The 25541-nt window shown below is 41.8% G+C and overlaps 1 protein-coding gene across 2 annotated transcripts in view; it reads left to right on the plus strand.

The window, feature by feature from the left end:
- The window catches only part of NEDD4 (NEDD4 E3 ubiquitin protein ligase), a 155356-nt gene that overhangs the window by 107872 nt on the left and 21943 nt on the right, over positions 1-25541 (plus strand). For both annotated transcript variants that reach the window (XM_073652994.1, XM_073652993.1), the window contains 10 exons: positions 1873-2036; positions 5570-5687; positions 8614-8772; positions 9927-9992; positions 10953-11072; positions 11989-12195; positions 13795-13872; positions 16104-16158; positions 16237-16295; positions 19069-19134. In XM_073652994.1, the coding sequence (XP_073509095.1) occupies positions 1873-2036; positions 5570-5687; positions 8614-8772; positions 9927-9992; positions 10953-11072; positions 11989-12195; positions 13795-13872; positions 16104-16158; positions 16237-16295; positions 19069-19134 (1092 nt within the window). The remainder of the gene's footprint in view (positions 1-1872; positions 2037-5569; positions 5688-8613; positions 8773-9926; positions 9993-10952; positions 11073-11988; positions 12196-13794; positions 13873-16103; positions 16159-16236; positions 16296-19068; positions 19135-25541) is intronic.

A 25541-nucleotide genomic window follows, 5' to 3' on the forward strand; every position in this document is an offset into this window, starting at 1 on the left:
ATACAGATTAACTGTCTATTGGATATAGGTATGAGTCCCTGCACCCCCTCAATCAGATGATTGAAAAGCTGCAGCATTTCAATATGTGCTACATCTCCTTCATTGTTTATCAGGCACATCTCTATACTTTGTAGTGTCTGTCTCTGACTACAGCTCACCTGTGCTGAGTCCCTTGCACGTAAATGGGACTGAGCTGCAGTACCAAGCATAGAAGCTCCAAAATATGAAGAGCCCTGCCCAGTAATCAGTAAAGTAAATGCAATGCTAGCCAGAGCACTACGGCCTCTTTAATGAGCTGATCGGTGGGAATGCCGGGGTGAGTCCCCCATCAGTTTGATATTGTTGGCTTGGCCTAAGGATATGCCATCAATATTCAAGTTTTGGGGTTCACTGCATTCATAAGATAAGCACTTGCTGCCACCTCTTGCGGCGACCACAGTTTATGCAAGCAGACATACAGCAGCTATCAGTCATTGGTCAGGGTGGCTGGAAGACATCTCAAACATTTACAGTGCCAATATATACCCATACATTTTGCTATAGTAGATTCTAAAAATTTATTTATTATAACATATATAATCCTTTTTTGTTGTAGGTTTTGAAAAAAATAGCAGGCTATACTTCTTTTTGTACAGTCATAAAAGCCATCTAAATATAAACCTCCCAGACTTTATATTTAAAGGAGATACTTTTGGGATACAACTGCCTCTAGTATAACAATATTGGTAATGTGTGCTATACAGGGCTGTGGAGTCGGATAAAATGGACCAACTCCGACTCCTAAAATATATAATAAATTGGGTACAGTAGTTCAATGCAGTCTGTGGGGAATATTTTTTCATAAGAATTTGGGAAAGTTATGAAATGTCCTATAAATGTCTGTCCTATTCCTGATCTAAGGGTCTAGACTTTTATCTGAGATGAATCTGTGCTACAGTAAATTTATCACTTTAACATGAGCCATGTATGAGGGAGTCAGAGTCATGGAGTATGAGTCGGTGTCATGGAAATTGAGGAGTCAGAGGTTTGGCTCACCGACTCCACAGCCCTGGCGCTATATGTCTGAACACCACCGTTTTTGTGTTTTTGTTTTTTTTCTTTCCCCGAGATGCTACAACCTCCTGCTTTCATGTTCATCTCACTTATAGTTTCTATAGCAAATATGAAACTAATTAAATAGCCAGATACCCTAGTGCATGTCCTCATCATCTCCCGCCTCGACTATTGCAACCTCCTGCTATGTGGCCTCCCTTCTAACACTCACACCCCTCTAATCTGTCCTAAATTCTGCTGCCCGAATAATCCACCTGTCCCCCCCGCTATTCCCCGGCCTCTCCTCTGTCAATCCCTTCACTGGCTCCCTATAACCTAGTCTCCCGGTACTTACCTGCACGCAACCTACGATCCTCACAAGATCTCTTTCTCTACTCCCCTCTTATCTCCTCTTCCCACAATCGCATACAAGATTTTTTTTACTCTGAAACTCTCTACCGCAATATATCAGACTCTCGCCTACTGTGGAAACCTTCAAAAGGAACCTGAAGACCCACCTCTTTTGACAAGCCTACAACCTGCAGTAACCCTCGCTCCACCATACCGCTGCACGACCAGTTCCCCCCTCACCTACTGTATCCTCACCCATACTTTGTAGACTGTGGCCCTCGTGGGCAGGGTCCTCGCTCCTCCTGGACCCGTCGCTGACTTGTATTGTTTAAGATTATTGCATTTGTTTTTTATTATCTATACCCCCTTTTCACATGACATGTAAAGCGCCATGGAATAAATGGCGCTATAATAATGATAATAATAATAATACAGCTATTTCTTTTTTGCCTAATTAGCCATACTGGTATCACTTTTATCTTTACTTAGCCTGGCTGGGTTATATTGGACCAACCAGATCCTAACTATCAACCACAACAGCAGGAATTATCTCCACTACCTCCAGGGTGGGAAGAGAGACAAGATATTCTAGGCAGAACCTACTACATTAGCCATCAGTTTAAAAGAACGCAGTGGCAGAGGCCTACCATTCAGTAAGTGACTGACTTGAATGCAGATATGAAAAGTAAGAAATGTAAGTTATGGTCTACAACAGTTCCATTGTATTGAAACCCATGTTCTCATGAATTATTACAATTTTCTCAAAAATGTTACTAGTTTGAAAAAGTTACTACATAATGTGTTACACTGTGGACATGGACCTGCCAGATGTCCCTGTATGGCAGCATAAAATGTTTGGGCAGCTTCAAGGCAAGCTACTATTATCATTTCCGGTGAAAAACATAAACTCCTTGCATGGCAAAGAATAGCATAAGGCTGAAGATAGTTTACTTGATTGACATACATTACAATCCATTTTTCTTGCTTAAAATGAATTACTTTCTGATAAAAATATTTATTTTGTAATCCTTCCATGTATATTAATATGTAAGTGCATTAAAACACTTACCGATCGCTGTCGTCTCCGCTTTCCAGCATTGCCCCAGTCCCACGTGACCGCTCCTCTTTGTCGGCTCACACAGGGTCCATTGGGTGGAGCGGAGGTATTTCCATCAATGTAAGCCTGTGGAGATGAAGAGTATGACTCCATAGACTTGCAAGACGGCGATTGGTAACTATTTAAATTCACTTGCACACCATTACATTCATAATTAGGAGGGATTGCGAAATGCAAATTTTGATGGGTAATCATTTAAAAAAACCAAAAAATTGTTGACCAGGCTTGCGCAATCTTGTCTGGCATGCCATTCTGTGCAGCCAACATCATTGTCAATACACTGTGTGGAAGAGATGTTTATGGGGTGTGTGCCTCACACTGTTATGGAGGAAGGTTTAATCTTTGACTATCTCCTATGTCTATTCAGCCTACACAAGTGAGCTTCCAAAGTAATAAAATGAGAATGTGTCTTTTTTCCAATAAGCTAGATAATTTACATGACTTCAGCTATTGTAAGTTACATATTCGTTCAAAGCATTTCTATCTGAACCTTCTATGGTTTCACTGAATGAAAGCATCTGGCTGTATACACAACCTCGTTCAGGTTGCATCATTCACAATAGATTGTGGTGTACTAAAACCCCTTTTTTTGTCTAAGTAATGTTTAGCGGCACTCCTGCAATTTGGCGAAATGCGTAGTGACCCGCTATTTGTTAGGTTACCACAAAAGTGTGTGCGGATAAGTAAGTTGCAAGAGCCATTTAAGAATTGGGTTTTGTGATAGTTGCCAGTAAATCACAATATTGCAGCAAATGGCCTAAATCTTGAACATCATTGTCAGGAATATTATAAAATATTAATATCAGGTAAATGTTAATTAACACACGCCTGGGAAATAGTTTATGCAAACGATGCCAGGCAAGGAGTGTTATAACTTTGTTAGGAAGCAAGCATCTTCTCTCTGAAAAACGCAGGAGGTAATTAAAACGCAGGCTTGCACTAATTTGCGTGTAACTGTTGAAGCTGCTTCCCAAGCCTCAAAGGAAAATTTCTAGACGCACTGACTCCGATATGAAATCTTGTGAGTTCCATAGGTCCGACAGTAACGGGACCCATATGTGTAGTGACCAAATCAGCCTAGGAATGTATAGGTAGTTTTCCAGGGCTGTAACCAAAATCAGGGAGCTGTAGCACAAAAACACCAGAATGGCAGACTTCAGCTATGTGATGTGTGATATCTAAATAAAGATAAAATCATAAGGGAAAAAATGGCGTAGTTTGCAAGCTTCTGCGATCAAGCGATGAGTTATCGCAGAAGTCAGTGTTTTTAATAAAAATGTACAGGCTGGAGACCGGCCCACATGATGTCACCACAAGGGGCGTGTGGCCAGATCTCCCCTTAGGTATAAGAAAATCTATGGAGAAGACAGGAGCACTCATTGCCAGGGGGGAATAAGAATTATAAGCAACGGGTCCTGTTCAATAACAGCATAATCTGGAGAGCCCCTCCTCCACCTATATTGAATCGTCTCCGCGATCGTATAGTGTAAGTAAGTTATCTTCTCTTTCCTCCTGTTTATTTTATGTAACTGCGTATGTATTTTAATGTCTCCCTTGTAACATCCTTGTATATATTTTTCCTAAACACTGCATCCCTTTTGGATTAAATATAAAATTTAATAGTTCTGTTTCTTTTTTTCTGTAATCGTTCCCTTCCCCAAAGCCATATACGCTACCAAAACGCAGGCGTCCGGCCAGGCCTGTATTATATTTCAACTCAGCCGGTGGTGGCAGAGAGTATTAATAATTAGGCTATCGTGAAGCTGACAGTGACCTTACGGAGGGCGTTAAACACGGTTTCCAGGCTGTGGAACCCAGGGTGTTACGCCATACGCTCACTGGTCGCTTACCGATACCTACGTTGAGAGTAGTCTGGATCGCGTGCTCGCGACTACGGACGAAATACTGACAGAGTGATGGCACAGTGAGATATTGTGTGATCTCTTCGGTGTCGTCCTGACTGTGTGTGGGTGGGAATCCCTGACAAATTGGTGGCAGCGGTGGGATATTGTATGATCCTGCCGGTGTCGTCCTGACAATCATGTAACTAAAAATGTGTGAAAATGAGAATAGTCTATTGGGGAGCAGAGGCTTGCCGAAGAATGCAAACTATTGGAAACTGAATATATTAACAATCCCTCAGATAATTCCTTACATAATTGGCTTGGGAAAGGGAGGGAGTACCTGACCCATTTGCAGGAAAAAGCGCAGAGAAAACTTTTCTTTTCAAAACAAACTTACTTTGAGCTGGGTAACCAATCGAGTACATTTTTTGCTCAGATCTGGTCTGGAATAGGGTTAACCAAATAAACTTCTCTTTTTTGCCATTTTGTCAAGTGGCTGTCCATAGAATGCAAGGGGAGAATCAATTAACCAAGTGTTCTCATACATTTGCTGAAAGCAAAGTAGAAACATTTTATATTATTTCCCCAAAACAGCTCAATGTGCTGCAAATTGGCAAAGCACAAGTCAGGCATATCTCAATCCCACCACCACACACGCCTGACCTTTTGCTATGTATTATGCAACCCTGATAAGAGGAAGATACAGTTGTAGGGTTAATCTTCAAGAGCAGGACATGTCTGTTTTGAAAGGGTTAACCTACTATGGGGACATAGCTGCTTATGAAGGGTTAATCTGAGTCTCTCGCTGCATACATGGCATCCACAGCCACAACACTCTCCACAATAAGTTGTGAAAGGTTTTACCTCTGCAGCGGTTTCTTCCAGCCTCCTCCTTCTGCTCTATTATACACATGAATCCATCAATTACATTGCTTCATACATCCAGCATAATATCAGCAGCACAGATCTTCCCTTTTTCTATGCTGCACAGTCACCCCACTATAGAGTGGCATCTCCCAGCTCAAAGGCAGTATGTCTCGCACAACTGTCAAGAAAATGAGATTGTAGAATCAGCCTCTTAATGAATTTGGAGAGCTTGTGCGACAACAGATGAATCAGCCCCCTCGTCTTTAAAAAGTTATAAAACCGTTTTCAAAATTGTCCGAGCATTAGATTTGTGCATTGCTTTGATTAAAATCCAAAATAAAAATGTATATCTTTCCAGAGATGGCACTGCTGGTCCAGAAAGTGGCAATATTCAGCTGGAGGCTCAACGTGCATTCACTACTCGAAGGCAAATCTCTGAGGATGCAGAAGGTCCAGAAGTCAGAGAATCTCCAGAGGTAAATTGTTATCATTACCCGTGAATGAGGCTATGTGAATGATTGTGAGTTTAGTCTACATTGTAGACTAAACTCACAATATTGTTCAAGGGTTATTCCCATCTTCATAGCTAGATATAGATAATGTCTGATATAGCTAGATATACAGTAGATATTGTCTATTATAGCTATATAGATATTGTCTGATATAGCTAGTATAGATATTGTTAAAGACAAGCAATTTTGCAACTTACTGCTTGTTAAAGTTTACAGCCATTCTTGAGATAGTAGCACTTTTTTGTTTACAGCTCATTGCCTTCAAGACCAACCATCGATGCTAGGCAGCAAAACATGCTCAGTGCTTACAAGCTCTTTTCTATTAAGCTTGTAAGCACTATTTTGAAGCCGGCTTGGTTTGCTGGAGCTCACCCTTGCCTCCTAATCTCTGTTTGCTTCAGAATGATGCTTAGAAGCTAGAAGGCAGCAGTAGTCGGTCTCCTAGGTAACAAGCTGTAAAGAGGTGTTAATATCTCAAGCAGCTGAAAATTTTAATAAGCAGTAAATTGCAAAAAAAACTTGCTTTACAAGCATTGTCTGACAGTATTCATCTAGTAAGATGGGACTAGCCATTAAAAGGCTATGGACACTTGGATATTTTCTTTTATTTCAATGCTTGTATTGTGTGGAATAATTGTGATTTGGATTTGATTAAAAATGTTTAACTATTCTTCTTCTGCTTGCATGTATTATAATACAAGGCCTATAAATGTCTTTCTCGCTGAAAGATACAGGACTTAAAGGGAATCTGTCACCACATTTAAGCGATCTGACCTATTAATATCGGCATACAGGTTATGGACTGCTGAAAAAAGTCCTACCTGTACGCCCACTGTTCTCCGGTGCACACCCACATCCTTCCTCCTGCCCTGTATAGTAAGCATGTAATTTCTAATGCCCCAGTGTACTAAAATCGTACCAGGCATCTCTCACGATGAAACAGTGCAGAGGAGTGACGGCGGTCAGAGTGCGCAGGCGTGGGATTTCTGGCCGTGCACCTGACGTCGCAGGGACACAGTGATGATCTGGGAGAAGAAAGATCGGATAATGAAGCAAGGAGGCAGCGTTATCTTCCAAGCAGCGTGCGCCCCATAGCCTGGAAGAACTGATTTACATAAAGCGGTAAAAGATAATTTTTTACACCACGCGGCATCTGATATGAGGCATATATTCATCACTCTCCTCAGCAGTGTATATAACCTGTCTGCCTATATTAATAGGTCAGGTCGCTAAATATGGTGACATATTCCTTTTTAAGTTTGTGATCAGTTACCTGTGTATAGAATTGCTAGAAGATGTACATGACTTTGTTCACATTTTCTTCAAAGAATATTTGCCCCTCAGTCTGTGGCTGTTGGTGCAGCTTGTATTGGTTTTCTGTTCAGTACCCACTGTTCAGTGAACTTACATCCGCAGTTCCATGTAACCGCGCTGCATCAGACGTGATGAATGTTAGCAGGTCCAAATGGCCGTCTACGATCATAATCACACGCTTCTTTTTATCTCTTTGCACAAGTGACGCTCCTTATGACTGCAGTTGAAAAAATTTGTAGACATTTTGTTCTTGTGCTGTGTGCCTGCTAAAATAATTTTCACGTCGATTTCCTAGAGCCTCATAATCATTACCTGTCTGGAACAACAACTGTCTATTAATGATGAGCGCAAGTCCTCATTACTAGAGTTGCCATCGGGTGCTCAGGTCTGCACAGAGTATGGCTGGTGCTCCAGTGACATGTTCACATCTCTGCGGCCGGCTGTAAGACAGCCTCAAAACATGCGGGGATTACCTGACATACTCTGATGGGTGCGACACTGCACCTGGAAACCTATGGGGTCACCATGAGTTAGACCCCCAAGATCACCATTAAAGGGGTTTTCCTATGTTTTTAATTTTTTTTTTTTTTTTTTAAGGTTCTAGACCTATTCTATCAGAGTATAACAAAAACGACTTTACTCGCCCCCTGTTTCTTCAGAGCGACCTTTATAACACTGCCCCAGTCCTCATTAATAGAGCTGCAGCAAAGCCGTCACAACGGCACCATGTGACCACAGCCGCCATTCACTGGGCTCAGTGGCTTTCAATCTTGGCATGATTGCTGAGGCAAGTGAGTGGCTACCATGGTCATATGTTGTGATTGGGAAGTCACCACTACAGTTGTGTTCACAAAGACCATGGGCAGCAGCAGAGGCGGCACTCATAAAGCTGTTATTTTTCTGCTCAGTCGGATTTTTTTAAGTTTTAGAAAAGATAAAAATAAAACACAAAACATTGAAACATAAACCCCAAGACTCTTATAACAAAGAATATTTTCTGTGCCAGGTAGACTTTAGGCAGGCCAGACAATATAACATTGATGTTGTAATACTGGACCCGAAAATGGGCCTTAAGTCTGAAGGCTGGTATGGGCAAACAGTAAAGCTTGTGTGAAAAAAGAGGGGAGAAACTCAGAAATGAAAGGGAAAAGATTTAATGAAGGGAAAGGGGCAAAGAGGGATCCCCAACATTATAACCAGACAGTCTATTAACTCAATGCAAGGTGCAAGGTCTGCCTGGAACGATTCCAAGTCTCTGACGTCCAACCAGGAACTGTTAATTTTTTTTCAGGTAGAGCAAGCCAATAAAATAAAAAAAATCGGGAAAAACCCCTTTTTAATATGAAAGTGAGAGACCGAGTGCAATGTCTCCAAAAAGAGCATTTTGCAGTGAGTTTTATGCTTTTTACATAGTCAATTGGATTATAAGATCTTTGGGGTGAAATATCTGGAGACCTCTTTTATATCAGTGTAAATCCTTTATTGTATTGTAACATGTACAAATAAAATCTTGAGAACATCGGCTGATGCCAACCTGAAGATTCACTGTTTGTTTTTTTGGTTTTTCACTTATTAGAGCTGGGAAATTATTACAGAGGATGATGCTACGGTATACAGCAACCATTCTGCCCAGCCCGCGCCTGCCACTGATGTCCAAGCCCAAGTCACTGATGAGCTGAGCACCAGACTTCACATATCTGGAGATGGAGCCAACAGTAGACACAGCTCCAACACTGTAAGTGATGTTTCTTGTTACACCACAATATTATTACTAATAACAGTGCATATAAACCATAGCACACAAACTATGCATCATCCCAAGGCTATAAACCTTAAAAGCAAGCGCAGTTTTGCTCACAGAAAAAAGTGTAATTGCCTTTGTCATTTAACCCATTCCCACCGTGGCCAATGTCAGTTTTTCATTTTAGGCTTTTTTTTCCACTTTTTTGATCACTTCTTAGAAAAATTTTTTGCAAGGATCAAAAAAAGATGGGTTTTGGCTTTTTTATTGTATTTTTTTTTCAGCTTACTGTGTTTACCTTTTTGGTTAATTATTTTTACATTTTGATAGATCAGACTTTTCCGGGCGCTGCTATACCACAAATGTGTATTATGTTATGTTGTTTTTTATTTTTAATAGGCTAAAAAGGGGTGACAAACTTTTTGTTTTTAATTTTTAAAAACATGAAAAAAATAATTTTTGTTTACTTTTCACTGTATTTATTAGTCCCAATAGGGGACCTGAACCTGAGATCATCTGAACACTTCTACTCTATACATCAATGCCACAGAATATAATAAGGGGTTAAGGTCGAGATTAAAGGCTATCCGTAGGATTAGGGGATGAATTACTGATTGCTAGGGTCCGATTGGTGGGGCATGTGCCGAACAAAACAGAGTACAGCACTCTGCTCCATTAAGATGCAGCTCAAAATTTTGATAAAACCTTTTTGTAAAGTGTACATTATGGTAATAAGATTGTTGACAGCAGTCACTGCGTTTTTTTCCTGAATATTTTATTTTTAATTACGAAAGGGTTATGCGGCCTTAATTTTTTGTTAGTCTCATTGAGGGACCATATTGACCATCTTGCAATTCAGGATTCACGCTCAGGAAAGTGTCACACCAGATACATTACTTGAATGTGACTTTGCTCCAGTTCTCCGTTTTGTGTGATCAGAAGCAGTGCAGACTCGGAGGAGGCTTGAAGGAGCTTTGTTCTTTTCAGTTACCTAGATCTTTGGTGGTTGGACCAGTGAACAGACTCTTGCCACTCATATATTGATGGCATATCCTGGTATTTCTATGAAAACCCTTCATTGCCATTCAGATATGCTCCACAGTGCTTAAAATATTTGTATGTTTTTTTCCTCTTTATATTTTATGAAGGCGCATTCCAGCAGAAGAGAAACCCTGCAGTCCTATACACAAGAAGAACTCCCTACATTACCTGTTGTAAGAATGGTTTTCCATCTAATGCATGATAACTGGTATATACCCTTGTCTTGTGGTCTTTGTACAGTGGACACATTTGTAAGCTTTTTTTAACCTCTAGGAGAACTAATACATTAGCTTAATGGAGTTTCTCATGAAGACACCCGCTGTCCATATGCCGTACACAGTTATATGAACATTTTAGAGTAGGCTTGCCTGCTTGGGTCCCCCTTATGAGTCCTTTTGTTCCTAAAGGGAATTTATCAGCATGTTTTTGCTACCTCATCTGAGAGCAGCATGATGTAGGCAAAGAGACCCTGATTCTAACAATTATCACTTAGCTTACTGGGTGCAGCTGATCTGACACAAGCAGAGCTGAGAAAGCTAGCCCCGCCCACACCAGGCTCTGTATGTACAATGTCCATAGACAGTGAGCTGCTTATCATAGAAGGGGTCAGAGTGAGACCAGAAGGGACTGCTGCTGTGTCCCAGCAATGATAAGCTGGTTCTAAAACAATCATTGCAAGCAAACAAAACCAGAGCTTGATAAGAGAGGCATCACTGAAATCTGTGTTTTAACACCTACAGCATGCTGTCTTCAGCTTACATAGCAAAAACTTATTGACACATTCCCTTTAAGCTATCCTTGTATCTTAAGGATGGTTGTAACATTGCCTTACCTGCCTTGTAACATTACATTTCCCCAACAGTGGCTGCCATCCATAAAGTGTCTGGCTGGTTATGACTTCCCATGGCAAAATCAACTATTTGCCAAGAGTGTTGGCAGCAAGACTTGGCGCAATCGGCTGATTGTTGGTTGGTTATTGACTGCGGTTGCCTCTGAGACAAGCATTCTAACAACTTGCATGCTTGGTTTTAATTTAATGCTTTGTTTATCTTCAGATCCAACTTTAATATTTTTCTTAATTTTTTTTTTTAAATAAAAAATACTGTTTATTTTTTGTTTTTGTTTTTTTTCAGTTGTTACCGACATTCTCAGGATTACCACCTGGTTGGGAAGAAAAACGAGATGAGAAAGGAAGGTCATATTACATAGATCACAATACTAGAACTACAACATGGGAGAAACCTGTAGTTCAGGTACTACTAAATCATCTGTATGAATATAGGCCTACTCACTTTATATCTGGTCAGTGAGAGACAGGCTGCTCTGACCACAGATTAATGCATCCTACACATGCCCTTATTTCTCGATCACCAGGTGAAAAGTGGCTCTTATGTTATTCCCGCTCCTCCCCCAAGTATTCATGTTTTTTTTTTTTTAAATCTGCCATATGGACTCAGAGATATGGGCTTTCTATTTTGTGCTATTTTTTTGGTCTTTTATCAAGAAGGCTTGGCTTACAGAACAGCCTAAGAACACGTCCGCATAGAATCTGCAAGCCATGTTCCCTTGATAAAGACCTTAATAATTAATACGAAGTAAAAGAAAAAAAAACATTTCTGAAATTGAATGGTAAATTAAAAAAAAAAAGTGATTAAAATCCCAACATCGCCCAAGACGTTAAACTAGAGAATAAAGGGATTCTAATAGATACCTGGACTTATGCTCTTTGAAGGCCATATGCTTCCATGTTTCGAAGAAAAGTATATGTTAATGTACCTGTTTTATTAGATGGTTGCGACAGATACCATAGTTTCGCCATCAATTGCTCCCAAAAAATCTATATATATATATATTTTTTTTTTTACTGAAATGACTTGACATTGTGTTGAATTGGTATTCTAATAAGTTGTTAAACAATGCAATTCAAGGAAGGTTTAGGATGGAGAAAGTATGCAAGCCAGTGTTTGCTTCACATATTTTGAGGTAGTTTGAAAATGTTGAATTGTTTCTTGAAAAATAACTTGATACTTGTGATTCCTGAAGAGCAAGTTTCTTTTCCCATCCTATTGTTCTTGGCTGCATGTATGTGCTGCCTCTGTTTATGGAAACACAGTGGAAACACCCTGTTTGGAGGTAGCGTTCATAACTTAATGTATGCCTAATGTTCAGTCTCAGAAGCCATCACCTGTGGAAATGTCACAGACCTCTCCCACCCAGAATGTTCCTAGTGGTCGTCATCCGCAGTCTCCAGACTATGAATCCACTAAACAGACGGTGGACCTGGATCATGGATTCCTCCCCAAAGGCTGGGAAATCAGGCATGCCCCAAGTGGACGGCCTTTCTTTATCAATCACAACACGAAGACTACAACATGGGTATTGTGAATCTTCTACTTCTATCCATTGTTATATTCTTTCTCTGGTAAAACATATGACTGCACATTTCATTCTTATTCAATTAAGATACAGCCATTACATGGGGATTTTGTAGCTAGAATGTTTTCTTTTGTCCACCTTTGTTATATTATAGGCAAATGATTCTCAACCTTATTACTACCGGAGATCCCCTTACAAATGTTCCCATAACCAGGGAACTCATTTTCTGATTATACACCATTGAAACCTTAATTATAAAATAGTAATAATGATAATGCTCTTTAGAAAACAAAAAAAAAGCCTGAATATTAATGTTTCAAACCCCATCAAAGTAAGGGTACATGGGGTATGGGATGGTTAAAGGGAAAATGATCTATTGTTTTAATTAAATTTTTTATTTTTATTTTGAATGTTTGATTTTCTTTTTTTTAAATGCATAAAAAAGGAATGTTTTCATTTTCCAATTCAGTAATCTTGCCATTATCATACTGGCCACTAGGGGCTTAAATTTAGACTTGTATCTCTTGTTCTTTACAAAAGACTTTTCTGAAATAATAATAATTATTACTCCTCTTCTTCAGGAGTGCAATGACAATTAACACCCCCATACAGGAGATAAAACAAAATTAGGTTTATCTCCTCCATTCACAAAGACAGATTTCTCATTTATTTTTTTTATTATAGATTGTTTTATGAATATTAAAAAAAAATAACAAACTTGATTTAAAGAATAGGTAATTTTCTGATGACACCTTCTTGTACATAAGCGTTCCTGATACCACCTCCTCCTTCCCTGTGTGCTGTGCAGGGGAAAGCATGACCAAGCTGTGACCTTGTTCCTGATGTGACCTGCTCCTCCTCCACTTTAGGGTCCTGTTACACATACAAATTAGTTGCCTGTGAATCCCTTCATTTTGCATGGGGGATACAGGAGGATTCAGTATGAAACCTTTCATCTCATTTTTATTGGGACATCTTGTTTACCCGTGTGGATGTACTGCTGAACAGTGCTTTTTAGGTCAGCGCAAATGATACAATCGATGATAGGCAAGCAAATTATTAATGATCTGACGCTCTGACATTTTTTATATGGGGTAATGATCAGTTATAATCTAATGACTGCCCTGTGTAAAAAGCTCCTTACACGCATACAGGGCAGTACATGTGGTGCACCCCAAATGTTGCATTTAGACTTTTAAGCCGGATATCACCTGGTAAGATTTGAGCATTTTGTGACACCAAGATCCAAGCTGTAGTCCTTGTGTTAAAACCCTGGCAAATTTTAAAGGCATTACATACTACATCTTTTGCAGTTAAAGGCTGCAATTATTAGGCAGAAATTAGACTATTTCAAATGAATGGACCAAGTATATTAGACAGTGATTAAACTTTATATAGATTGAAAACCCCTTTAAAGCGGTCGCCACATATCTCCCTTTCAGGGACAAGTCTGTGGTTACTGTAACTCTACTTATCTCTGGTGCCTTATAGCCCTTAATTAGGTGAAGCTTTCAACAGTCTGCTAGTATATATGTCTCCAAACCATGTATACAGTAAACATGATGTTTTCAAGCAATCCTGTGTTTATCATTTGTATAGGAAGACCCGAGACTGAGAATTCCTGTACAGCTACGGACAAGACCTCCTTTAGATGTATCAGAGCTGGGACCATTGCCAGTAAGTGAAAGATGAATCAAAGGAACTGCCAAAGGGAAAAACTTCCCCCTAAGCGTGCTGTCCTCTATAGTACCAGGGAAAAGGGCAAAAAATTCTAACAAAAATAGTGCAGGACAAGGTATTGGTAAATTATCAAAATGATATTTATTACATTTTTAGAAATAACAAAAATTGAAAAGCTGTAAAGAATTTATATTTATTTATATTACTCACTTTTATATAGCGCATTAATTCCACAGCGCTTTACAGACATTATAATCACTGTCCCTATTGGGACTCACAATCTAGATTCCCTATCAGTATGTCTTTGGAGTTTGGGAGGAAACCAGAGAACCCGGAGGAAACCCACACAAACACGGGGTGAACATACAAACTCCTTGCAGATGTTGTCCTTGGTGGGATTTGAACCCAGGACCCCAGTGCTTCAAGGCTGCCGTGCTAACCACTGAGTCACCCTGCTGCCCGTTTGCCATTATGTAAGAAATCAGAACTCCTACATTATCTAGATTGCTCAGAAGACCAAGTAACCACTTTGACCCGGCGCAGGAGACCTCCAGATAAAGCATTTATGCTAAACTCACCGGGTCCTTATTCTAAGCAACCTTGGTAACGTATGAGTATTGAGTTCTTAAATGGAAGGCTGTTAATGTTTTCACCCTATGATTTACTGTTTTTATTGTGGTAATTTTAGTCTATATAGTGTTATGCCTCGAATTGATTGCCTGCTCTTACCAAGCTACCTACTATATTTTGTCCTCACTCTTGGGCATTTTCAGTGAATTTTTGAAAGTGATATATAAAAAAAAATATAGCAATAAAGATAATGTTGATATTTTACTAATACTTTGTCCTGCACTATTTTTGTTGGATATTGATGTTGCCCAATGCCATCATATGCTCGCCAGCTGTGCTGTAAAGTGCATGCGGGTAACCAGGACTCGCACAGATGCTAATGTGTGTCCGCAGAATTTGCCTGCCTCATATCTAGTCCTGCAACTAATTACATAATACAGATGAAGATTTCTGAGGCTGGAATGAATAGACATCTGTCTGCCCGTTTCCTTGGAGCGCCCGACATAACGAGCTCATATGATCACTTACAATATTGTTTTGCTCTCTAAGTAAATGAGCAGACAGACATGGTCTTTATTCATTAGCAGTAAAGTGCTTTTAGCTGCGGTCACTTGCATAGCTTAAAAGGGTTCTCCACCACATACTTTTGTGGTATGACACTGGTCCAGTGGGTAACACTGTCGCTCTGCAGCATTGTTCTCCCACACTAGCATAATAGGGGTATATCAGACACAGCACTTGTGCCACGGTTCTTACAGTTTTGCTGCAGAAACTGTGTAAGGTGTACCACTACTTGCAGTGGTTTTGCTACGTACCTTTGCAGTCAGTGGTCTCCGGGACGTATTCTGATGCACCGTTCTTGTGTAGCACAACTGCTACTTCGGAAAATGCCCTAAGGGGTAACTTAACCAATTTCTAGGGAATGCAGTTTTTTGTGTGTAATATAAATGATCTCATGAATCTTTATGGGGACAGTGACAGATATGAGTGATGACAGCCTTTGTACTGCGCTGTGGGATATTCTTCCACTACATAAACAACAAGGATAACCAGTCTATCCCCAAAACCTGTTGTATCGGCAGTACGGTGGCTCAGTAACTAGCACTGTTGCTTTACAACACTGAGGTCCTGAGCATTTGTATGTATTGTTAAGTTCAAGTGCTCGCTACTCAAATTTGCATTGGGTGCTCGAGTGAGTCCCTGCCCTGCATATTTCGTGGCTGTTAGACAGTCAAAAAACATGCGGGGATTGCCCCCATGTATGTATGGCAGGCAATCTCCCTCATGTTTTTTTGTTTGTTTGTTTGTTTTTTAACTGTCTAACAACCCCGAAACATGCGGGATGGGGACTCGGGCATGATACTCGATGCGTACCCGAGCACCCTCGGCAAACTTGAGTAACAAGCACTTGCACTCAACAGCTATATATGTTCTCCGGGTTCTCCGGTTTCCTTCCACACTCCAAAGACATACTGATAGGGAATATAGATTGTGAGCCCCTATGGGGACAGTGATGATAATGTCTGTAAAGCGCTGTAGAAATGAATGATGCTAAATAGGATATTAACAAGGTTATATATGAACCGCACTGGTCTGGATACACTTGTACACTAAATGTCATTGTACCTTACTGACCTGTTTATGGTTCTCCTGTGCAGCCTGGTTGGGAAGAGAGGACACACACGGATGGCCGAGGCTTTTATATTGACCACAGTAAGGAAATTATCTCTTTCTAGATAATAGTCTTATAAGATTTCTAAAGAAAATAAAGCACATTCCTATTTCTTCCAGACACAAAGAAAACGCAATGGGAAGATCCGCGCTTAGAGACTGCCGCAATAACTGGACCGGTCAGTACAAGTCTAGTCTGTTACTTTATATTGCCCTTACAGACCAGTCTTTGCTTTGCTGGGTTCTTGGCCATCACTTCTAAGCACCCACAATAAATGGCATGGAAGCTCATAGCATTATTGCTGAATCTTTCTTGTGACGCATCTGTCAGTGCACCAGATTTACAAGACAACATACTTTTCACACCTTAAACAAGCTGCTAATATGGAGGCTGTGTAATAATATATTGCACCTCACACCATCTGGGAAATTACCTTAAGCACTGCTATCCATAGCCCCTGGATGCAGTGAGGGGGTGGGGATTGTGTTTCATTCTTGGCTGTCTGAACTTTTTTCACTGAGTCAGAATGAACAGTCCTTACAGTTAAGTGTTAGGTGAGTCCTTATTAGCAAGGACATGGCCATGTAATGTCCCTATTAGACGGCAGAACTTCTCTGAACCCGCAGTAAGTACATCTATATACATCGAGCACGCTCAATTCTTTGCCTGATTTGCCAGCATTGGCAGACAGGACACCTACTATGTATAGATGTCCATGAGGCTTTGTGGATAATTGTGGACAGGGCGCAGAGTAAAGGTCAGGAGACATATTGTGTAATGCACAATGGGAGCAGAATATAAAAATGATCATAACTGAAAGGGAAAAATCACAAAGAAATGCTCCAGCTATTATAATAACATTTCTGGATTAATTTCAGCACAAATAACTGCTGTTAAAAAACATGCAGGCTATGTTCACATATAAGTTTAAAGGGGTTTCCTCTGCTGGGTAACACCAGCTAATCAACTCAGGACCACAGTTACAAAAATGGACAGTGTATACCCCCCTCTCACAGTGATGACTGGGGGCGCCGCTGTTCACAGAGGCTGACATGATGTTTCGTGCCTGCTGCAAACTTTGCTATTTTGTCAGGGCGGACAACCGCCCTTAGGGTATGTGCCCACGTAGCGTTTTTCAAGCGTATATGCTGCGGAATTTCCGCAGCGTAAACGCTTGTGAAACGCTATGTAATCCGTCCCCCCATGGTCCCCAAGGGGATTCCGCAAGTTCAATGCCCATGCTGCGGATTTTTCCGCAGCGTTTATGATGCATGGAAAAATCCGCAGCATGTCATTTCATTTTGCGTTTCCGCAAGCGGAATTGCCTTTGCAATGCAATAAAAAAACGCAAGGCAATTCCGCATGTGGAAATCGGGCGATAAACGCACGATAAACGCGTGCGGAATTCCGCATGCGTTTATCCGGGAGAGAACATGCAGAAATGAAGCAGAAAATTTCTGCTTCATTTCCGCAGCGTGGGCACATAGCCTTACGGAGTATCGATGAGCTGCAGCTGGCATGTGATACAATAAAGTTATGTAACCCTCCGGGAACAGCGGCACCAACATCACAAGAACGGCCCCACTGTGAGAGGTGAGTATACACTGCGGGCCCAATGCATCAAAGCTTTTTTTGCTAGAATTCTGGCGTAAAAAGCTATGCAAAGTTGCAACATTTTTTTGCTATGCTAAAATTTAGAAACTGTTGGTGTTCTCGTGCCATTTTCGCCCAGCTCCAATAAAGTGTGTGGAGCTGGGGCTAGACAGGAACATGGCAACCCCCACTTGTCAAATTCCCATTTGTCAAATTCTTGATTAGCTGTGGCATTCCTTATACCACAAATCTTGCTCCACTCCCCGACTGGAGTAAGATTTGTGGCAAGGCGCACACAGAAGTGCACTCTACTTGTCTGACGCTCTTGATTCATTAAGAGGCATGCACCAGTAAATGAATCAGAGGCATCTGATTCCAGCACGCCTCCTCGTCAAAAACGCCAGTCTTGATGAATAGGAGCCTGTGTATTTTGTTTCTTTTCAGTTTTTTTTTAAATTAAGCTGTGGTTGTCAAGAAGTTTTTTTTTAATCAATTCAGTACCCAAAATAATCTAAAAACAATAGATGTTCACCACCTGCAGCAGCATAGTTCTAGTGATGTTGGCACGACTGTGGGAGGTGAGGATCCAATGCTTTCATTTTAATTGGGGTCCTGAATTGATTAAGCTGGGCTGTTCACTACTGGACAACCCCCCTTAAAGTATTCTTTTGAACAACTCCAATGTGGTAGCGCGGCCTTAGCTTCCGTGCAATATTCATCTCATGCTCAAATGGCAAATAAAGTGGTGTTAGGGGTTTATTTGTACAGCTGCAATGTTTTTCAAAAATTTTTACACGGTCAAAATTGTTCATTCAAAGTCCCTGCTGATCTATACAAATTCACCGATATGTAAAATATTGTTGCAATTCATTCACAAGAAAATCAGTAATACTAAAATTCAATTTTTTTTCACATTTTTTTTTTTTTTTACCGTGTTTTTTTTTTTAAGCTTTTTACTAAATTTATTCATGCTAGAACTATAGAAAAAAGTCATGGACAGCACATCTAAAAATCATACGTTGATCTAATGAAACTAGGCAAAAATGTACAAAACTAAAGATGATGTTTTTATTTAACATTCTGATCAGACTGTATGAAGGCCTACTACCATGTCACGGTGACCCTGTCAAGTGAGCTATCACAATGTGGCAAGAGTATGCTCTCTTCCAGTATTAGTTTGCCCCCTAGTGTGCAAAATTAAAATAGCGTTTGTGACCTTGAATAAGATCAAGGAAACTCGATTATTTCTATTTTTATATGCTTTTATTTGACATTTATTATGTTAAATGTTTTTTTGTTTTTTGTTTTTTTTTATAATACAGATGAGTTCTATGTTAAACTCTTTTTTTGATTTCTAGGCTGTACCTTATTCTCGGGATTACAAAAGAAAATATGAGTACTTCCGTAAAAAGTTGAAGAAGCAGGCAAGTGTAATCCAAGGTGTTTTCTACATATTTGTAGTTGTACAAAGTTTTATTTATTGCAAGGTAGGTAGCATGACAGCTGGTTATGGAGGTTTGCAATTTACTGCTTATTAAGAATTGCAGACGTTCTTGATTTTTAACAGTTTGCTTTCATTCACAAAGGAGACAGACACCGATGCAGTCTAGCTTGTAAGCATTGCTTTGAAGGTGGCCAGAATCAGAAGGCAAGAGCACACTCCAGCGATCTTACCAGCTTCAAAACAGCACTTACAAGCTCAATAGAAAGTCACTTGTAAGCACTGCTCATGTTATGCTCTCTAGCAGCGATTCTCTGTCTCCAGGGCGACGTGCTGGAAACAAACATATTTATATTGCAAGAACAACTGGAAATTTTAATAAGCAGAAAATTGCTTGTATTTGCAAGCATTTACCAACAATATCCTTGTATGAAGATAGGAATAATCCTTAAATCACAGCATAAATAATAAGATACTAAACGCTCTCGTATACAAAGTATTTTGCCTGTGAATTGGATCACATTTGTCTACATCCAGGGGGTGTAAGCCCAAAATAACTAGTTCTGTTCTCAGCTGAGAAGTGGATACAGTTGTAATAAATCTAGGCAATGTTCTGTCCACAAGCTGGGCTTCTGACTGATACATTGTAGCAAATTACCCAAGGTTTGTGATGCGGCTACTTATGGATTTAGTGAAGACTGAATAGAAATGTATCCATTTCTCAGCTGCAAGTAAAACTGGGGTCTGTGCAGGTTTTGTATCACTGACATCAAACATGCTTTGAAAATGATGAGAAATTGAAATACAAAGTATGTTTGACAATAGTAGAATGTCTTATTTAGAGTGATTCCGCTTTTATCACCCTAAAACTAAAAAAAGAAAACAAAAGCCTTTTCATATAGTTGTAATTGGTAGCAATTTGTTCCCTCTTAATGGGTTATAACTAGTGTTGAGCGATACCTTCCGATATCAGGAAATATCGTATCGGATTGGATCGGGCCGATACCCAAAAAGTATCGGATATCGCCGATTCCGATACCGGAAACCAATGCAAGTCAATGGGACACAAATATCGGAATGAAAATAAACCCTTTCTTTCCTTGTAGGTTAATTCTACATGAAGTAAAACAACTAAGAATAATGTAGAATGACATGAAAAGCCGGCAATTCATCAGCGGCATACACCGGTACCCGACAATTTACAACAGAAAGAATAGAGCTTCACACATAGATTAGATAGATAGAAACATGTCAGTCACATATATATGAAGTACAGTGACAGTGTTGCTTACTGTACTTGTCATTTAGTGTAAAGGATTTATTAAAAAAAATATTAGTGTTTTCGTGCACCGTCTCTTTAAAAAAGCCGGCCGGCAATTCAGCAGCGGTACCCGACAATTTATAGCAGAAAGAATAGAGCTTCACACATAGATTAGATAGATAGAAACATGTCAGCCACATATATAAGAAGTACAGTGACAGTGTTGCTTACTGTACTTGTCATTTAGTGTAAAGGATTTATTTAAAAAAATAATAGTGTTTTCATGCACCGTCTCTTTAAGAAAGCCGGCCGGCAATTCAGCAGCGGTACCCGACAATTTATAACAGACAGAATAGAGCTTCACACATAGATTAGATAGATAGAAACATGTCAGTCACATATATATGAAGTACAGTGACAGTGTTGATTACTGTACTTGTCATTTAGTGTTAAAATAAAGGATTTATTTAAAAAAAAATTGGCGTGGGGTTCCCCTTAATTTTAGGCTCTAGCGGAGGTTAAGCAGACGGCTGGGGCAAATGTTTGAAGCCTGGGAAGGGGGTAATACCCACGGAGCTTCCCAGGCTACTAATATCAGCCCCCAGCTGAATACCTAGCCTTTACTAGCTATTAAAATGGGGGAACCCCCCAAAAAAAATAACGTGGGGTCCCCCCTAATTTAATAGCTAGCACAGGCTAGGCAGACAGCTGGGGGCTGATATTAATAGCCCAGGAAGGGTGCCATGAATATTGGCCCCCTCCCAGGCTAGAAACACCAGCCGTCAGCCGCCCCAGAAATGGCTCATCCAGCTTCAGCTCTGCTACATCGAGATGACAGGCTGGACCGCAGCAGAACGCTGCCATCCAGCCTGTCATCCCGCAGACACTGAGAAGCGCAGGCATGCTTGCGCTCCTCAGTGTCTCTCTGTGACGTCATCCAGATGAGCCGAGTTCATGTCCAATGAACTCAGCTCACCTCATGCACGTCACTGACAGCGTGGGAAAATTCTCCTGCACTCAGCGCTTCAGCGTGAGAATTCTCCCACGCTGTCAGTGACATACATGAGGTGAGGTCATGTCCAATGAACTCAGCTCACCTCATGCACGTCACTGACAGCGTGGGAAAATTCTCACGCTGAAGTGCTGAGTGCAGGAGAATTTTCCCACGCTGTCAGTGACGTACATGAGGTGAGCTGAGTTCATTGGACATGACCTCGGCTCATCTGGATGCCGTCACAGCCAGACACTGAGGAGTGGAAGTATGCCTGCGCTTCTCAGTGTCTGCGGGATGACAGGCTGGATGGCAGCGTTCTGCTGCGGTCCAGCCTGTCATCTCGATGTAGCAGAGCTGAAGCTGTCGTGGGAGCCATGGAAAGGTAAGGATGATGTTGCTTTATTATTTTACTTTTATTGCAGGAGATCGTTGGCTTCAGCTGGAATGGGCGTGACTGTAAGTATGGTTTAATTTAGAACAATAAAGAATTGTGTGTTTATTTCAATTAAAGGACTTTTGTCTGGGTGTTGTGTTTTTTTTAAATACTTTACTAGAAATTCATGGTGGTCATGTCTAATATTGGCGTGACCCCATGAATTTCGGGCTTAGGGCCAGCTGATAATGCCAAGCTGGCCTTAACCCCTTTATTACCCAGTGAGCCACCGCACCAGGGCCCTGGATGAGTTGGGTACAGCGCCAGAAGATGGCGCTTCTATGAACGCGCCATTTTCTGGGGCGGCTGCGGACTGCAATTTGCAGCGGGTGGGGCCCAGAAAGCTTGGGCCTCCCTGCGCTGCAGATTCCAGCCCCCAGCTGCCTAGTTGTACCTGGCTGGACACAAAAATAGGGCGAAGCTCCACGTTTTTTTTTTTTTAATTATTTCATGAAATTCATGGAATAATTAAGAAAAAAAGGGCTTCCCTATATTGTTGTGTCCGGCTAGGTACAAATAGGCAGCTGGTGGTTGGGGGCAGCCCGTTCCTGCCTGCTGTACCTGACTGGACACAAATATAGGGCGAAGCCCCACATAATTAAAAAAAAATTATTTCATGAATTTCCTGAAATAATTAAAAAAAAATTGACGTGGGGCTTTGCACTATATTTGGGTCCAGCCAGGTACAGCAGGCAGGAACGGGCTGCCCCCAACCACCAGCTGCCTATTTGTACCTGGTTGAACACAACAATATAGGGAAGCCCTTTTTTTCTTAATTATTCCATGAATTTCATGAAATAATTAAAAAAAAAAAAACGTGGAGCTTCTCCCTATTTTTGTGTCCAGCCAGGTACAACTAGGCAGCTGGGGGATGGAATCTGCAGCGCAGGGAGGCCCAAGCTTTCTGCCCCCCGCTGAAAATTGCAGTCCGCAGCCGCCCCGGAAAATGGCGCGTCATAGAAGCTGGATGCTGTACCTGGCTGGCATACAAAAATATGGCGAAGCCCACGTCAAAAGTTTTGGGAAAAATTAATTAAAAAATAAATAATAATTTAGGGACTGCATCTTTATTAACTCCTCAAATGTCATTTAGTGTTAAAATAATGGATTTATTTAAAAAAAAAATGGCGTGGGATCCCCCATAATTTTAGTCTCTAGCGGAGGTTAAGCAGACGGCTGGGGCAGATGTTTGAAGCCTGGGAAGGGGGTAAAACCCACGGAGCTTCCCAGGCTACTAATATCAGCCCCCAGCTGAATACCTAGCCTTTACTAGCTATTAAAATGGGGGACCCCCCCCAAAAAAATGACGTGGGGTCCCCCCTATTTTAATAGCTAGCAAAGGCTAGGCAGACAGCTGGGGGCTGATATTAATAGCCCAGGAAGGGTGCCATGAATATTGGCCCCCTCCCAGGCTAGAAACACCAGTCGTCAGCCGCCCCAGAAATGGCGCATCCATAGGATGCGCCAACTCTGGCACTTAGCCTCGCTCTTCCACGCTGCCCTGGTGCGGTGGCAGGGGGTAATAGTGGTGGGGTTCATGTCAGCGCCAGCTGCCATGAAGCCCAGGTTAGTAATGATGGGCGTCTATAAGACACCCCCATTACTAACCTACAAAGTGTTAAAAAGAAAAAACACACTACACCCAGAAAAAAATAATTTATTTGAAATAAAACACACAATTTTATTTAATTCTTAGTTTACTAAAAATAATAGTTACCTGTCCACGTTCCTGCGCTGATCTCCCATGCACAGCTGTCACATCTGGAGATGGTGACAGCTGTGCATGGCTGCTGTAAGCTCACGCTGCCGGGAACACGTCCGCTCCCGGCAGCGGGAGCCACTGACTGAGGTCACCGGAGTGCATTCAGGCAGCGCAGCTCCGGAGACCTCCTTTACGGCACTGCTGTACCGTGGGAATTTCTCACGATACAGCAGGGCCGTAAAGGAGCTAACCGGAGCAGCGCTGCCTGAACTCCGGTGAACCCTTACGGCCCCGTCATTCTAGCGGCGGCAGCGGTTCAGAGCGGTCACATTCTATGTGGCTGCTCTGAACTGGAGATCTTCGTGGGACACTCGTGGACTGCTACGGAGGGGTAAGGATAAGGTTGTGGTTTATTATTTTATATTTTATTACAGGAGATCGATGGCTTCGGGGAATTAGGTGTCTAGGTGAGTATAGGTGTAGTTTTTTATTTTTTACTTTATTTTAGGTGGCGATCGGCGGGGACAGGTAATGTATGAACTAATTTATTGTAGGTAACCACTGGCCACCAATGACATGTATTTAACATTTATTGGGGACACAGTAGGGCAATTTAAATAGCAGGGTCAGTCTGATGGGAACTACTGCTCCCATCGAGCTGATCCTGCTGGCAGGAGTGGACGGGGGACAGACATAGGCCGATGGGAGTAGTAGTGTCACATCGGCCTATGTCTGCCTGCACGCACACACCCGCACAGACACCGCACACACCCGCACACATCGCACAGACACCGCGCACACCCGCACAAACATCGCGCACACACCCCGCACACACACTAATCATGACGGGCTGATGGTCTGGGAGGTGTGGCTGACCTGTGCGGCCGTGGGAAAGTTCATGTGAGTTCATGCAGTCAAGCATGAACTCACATGAACCCTCTGAGGGCACCGCGGCGACTTCAAATGAACAGCTGATCGGCATCAGCTGATACCTCAGCTGTTCATTTGAAATAACCGGCGGGAAAGCGCAGCACAGAACGGGAAAGCCGGCGGTGAAGTCTTTTCACTGCCGGCTTCCCCGCCCGGGTCCTTCACTCCCCGCTCCTTGGAGCTGCGCTCCCCGCCCGGTCCTAACTTACGATCGGGATGGGAGGTGGCGAGGGGAGCGGAGGATCGGGGTGGGAGGCTGCGGGGAAGCAGTATGGGGCTGTGTGATTGTTTAAAAGCCGGCGGCTTTATACCGCCCGCCGGCTTTTAAACAATCAGGAGAATTCTCCCCCGCTGGGATGGCATTCTGATGACAGGCTGGATCGCGCTGCCATCCAACTTGTCATCCTTCACAGACACTGCAGAGCGCAGGCATTATGGGAACTTCCGATTCCGGTATCCGATATTGTAAAAGTATCGGAATTCCGATACCGCGAATATCGGCCGATACCCGATATTACAGTATCGGAATGCTCAACACTAGTTATAACCATTTTCCCACTTTGAGAGCACCGCTCCCCAGCCAGCTGCCAGCCAACTTCTTGGCTGCTGGGGGGAGATGGTAGCACCTGATTGAGGAACAGTTCAGGTGAGCCGCATTGTCGCATCGATGCCCTGAACGTGCGCACTCGCAGGTGGAGGGGGAAGGGAGCAGCATAGTAGATCAGCTCCTGAGCCACACTACATGCCCAGGAGCTGTACTATACTAATCTAGGTAGATCTAGAGAATTGGCCAGGATTAAGAGCTAAGAAGCTGATGGGAATTACACACTTAGCCTAGTGAACCTGTCACCGCTGTGGTCTTGGAGCATAGGCAACGTGCTATAAATCGCAAAACAGGAAAAGCGACATAACGGGAAGGGGATTAAAATGGAAGTAGTTTTCAAAGTTTATTTTTCTAAGGGCTACCTAAATCTGCCCTGTTAAAAGGACGGGATTACACCTTCAATAATTTCTGCTGTTGTAATTAAAGTTAGTCAGGTGTGAAAGATTAGTGTTGTAGGACCACTTTT

Source organism: Phyllobates terribilis, unplaced genomic scaffold, assembly GCF_046119375.1.
Source record: "Phyllobates terribilis strain yellow unplaced genomic scaffold, ASM4611937v1 Scaffold_11__3_contigs__length_659146591, whole genome shotgun sequence".
NCBI lineage: Eukaryota > Metazoa > Chordata > Amphibia > Anura > Dendrobatidae > Phyllobates > Phyllobates terribilis.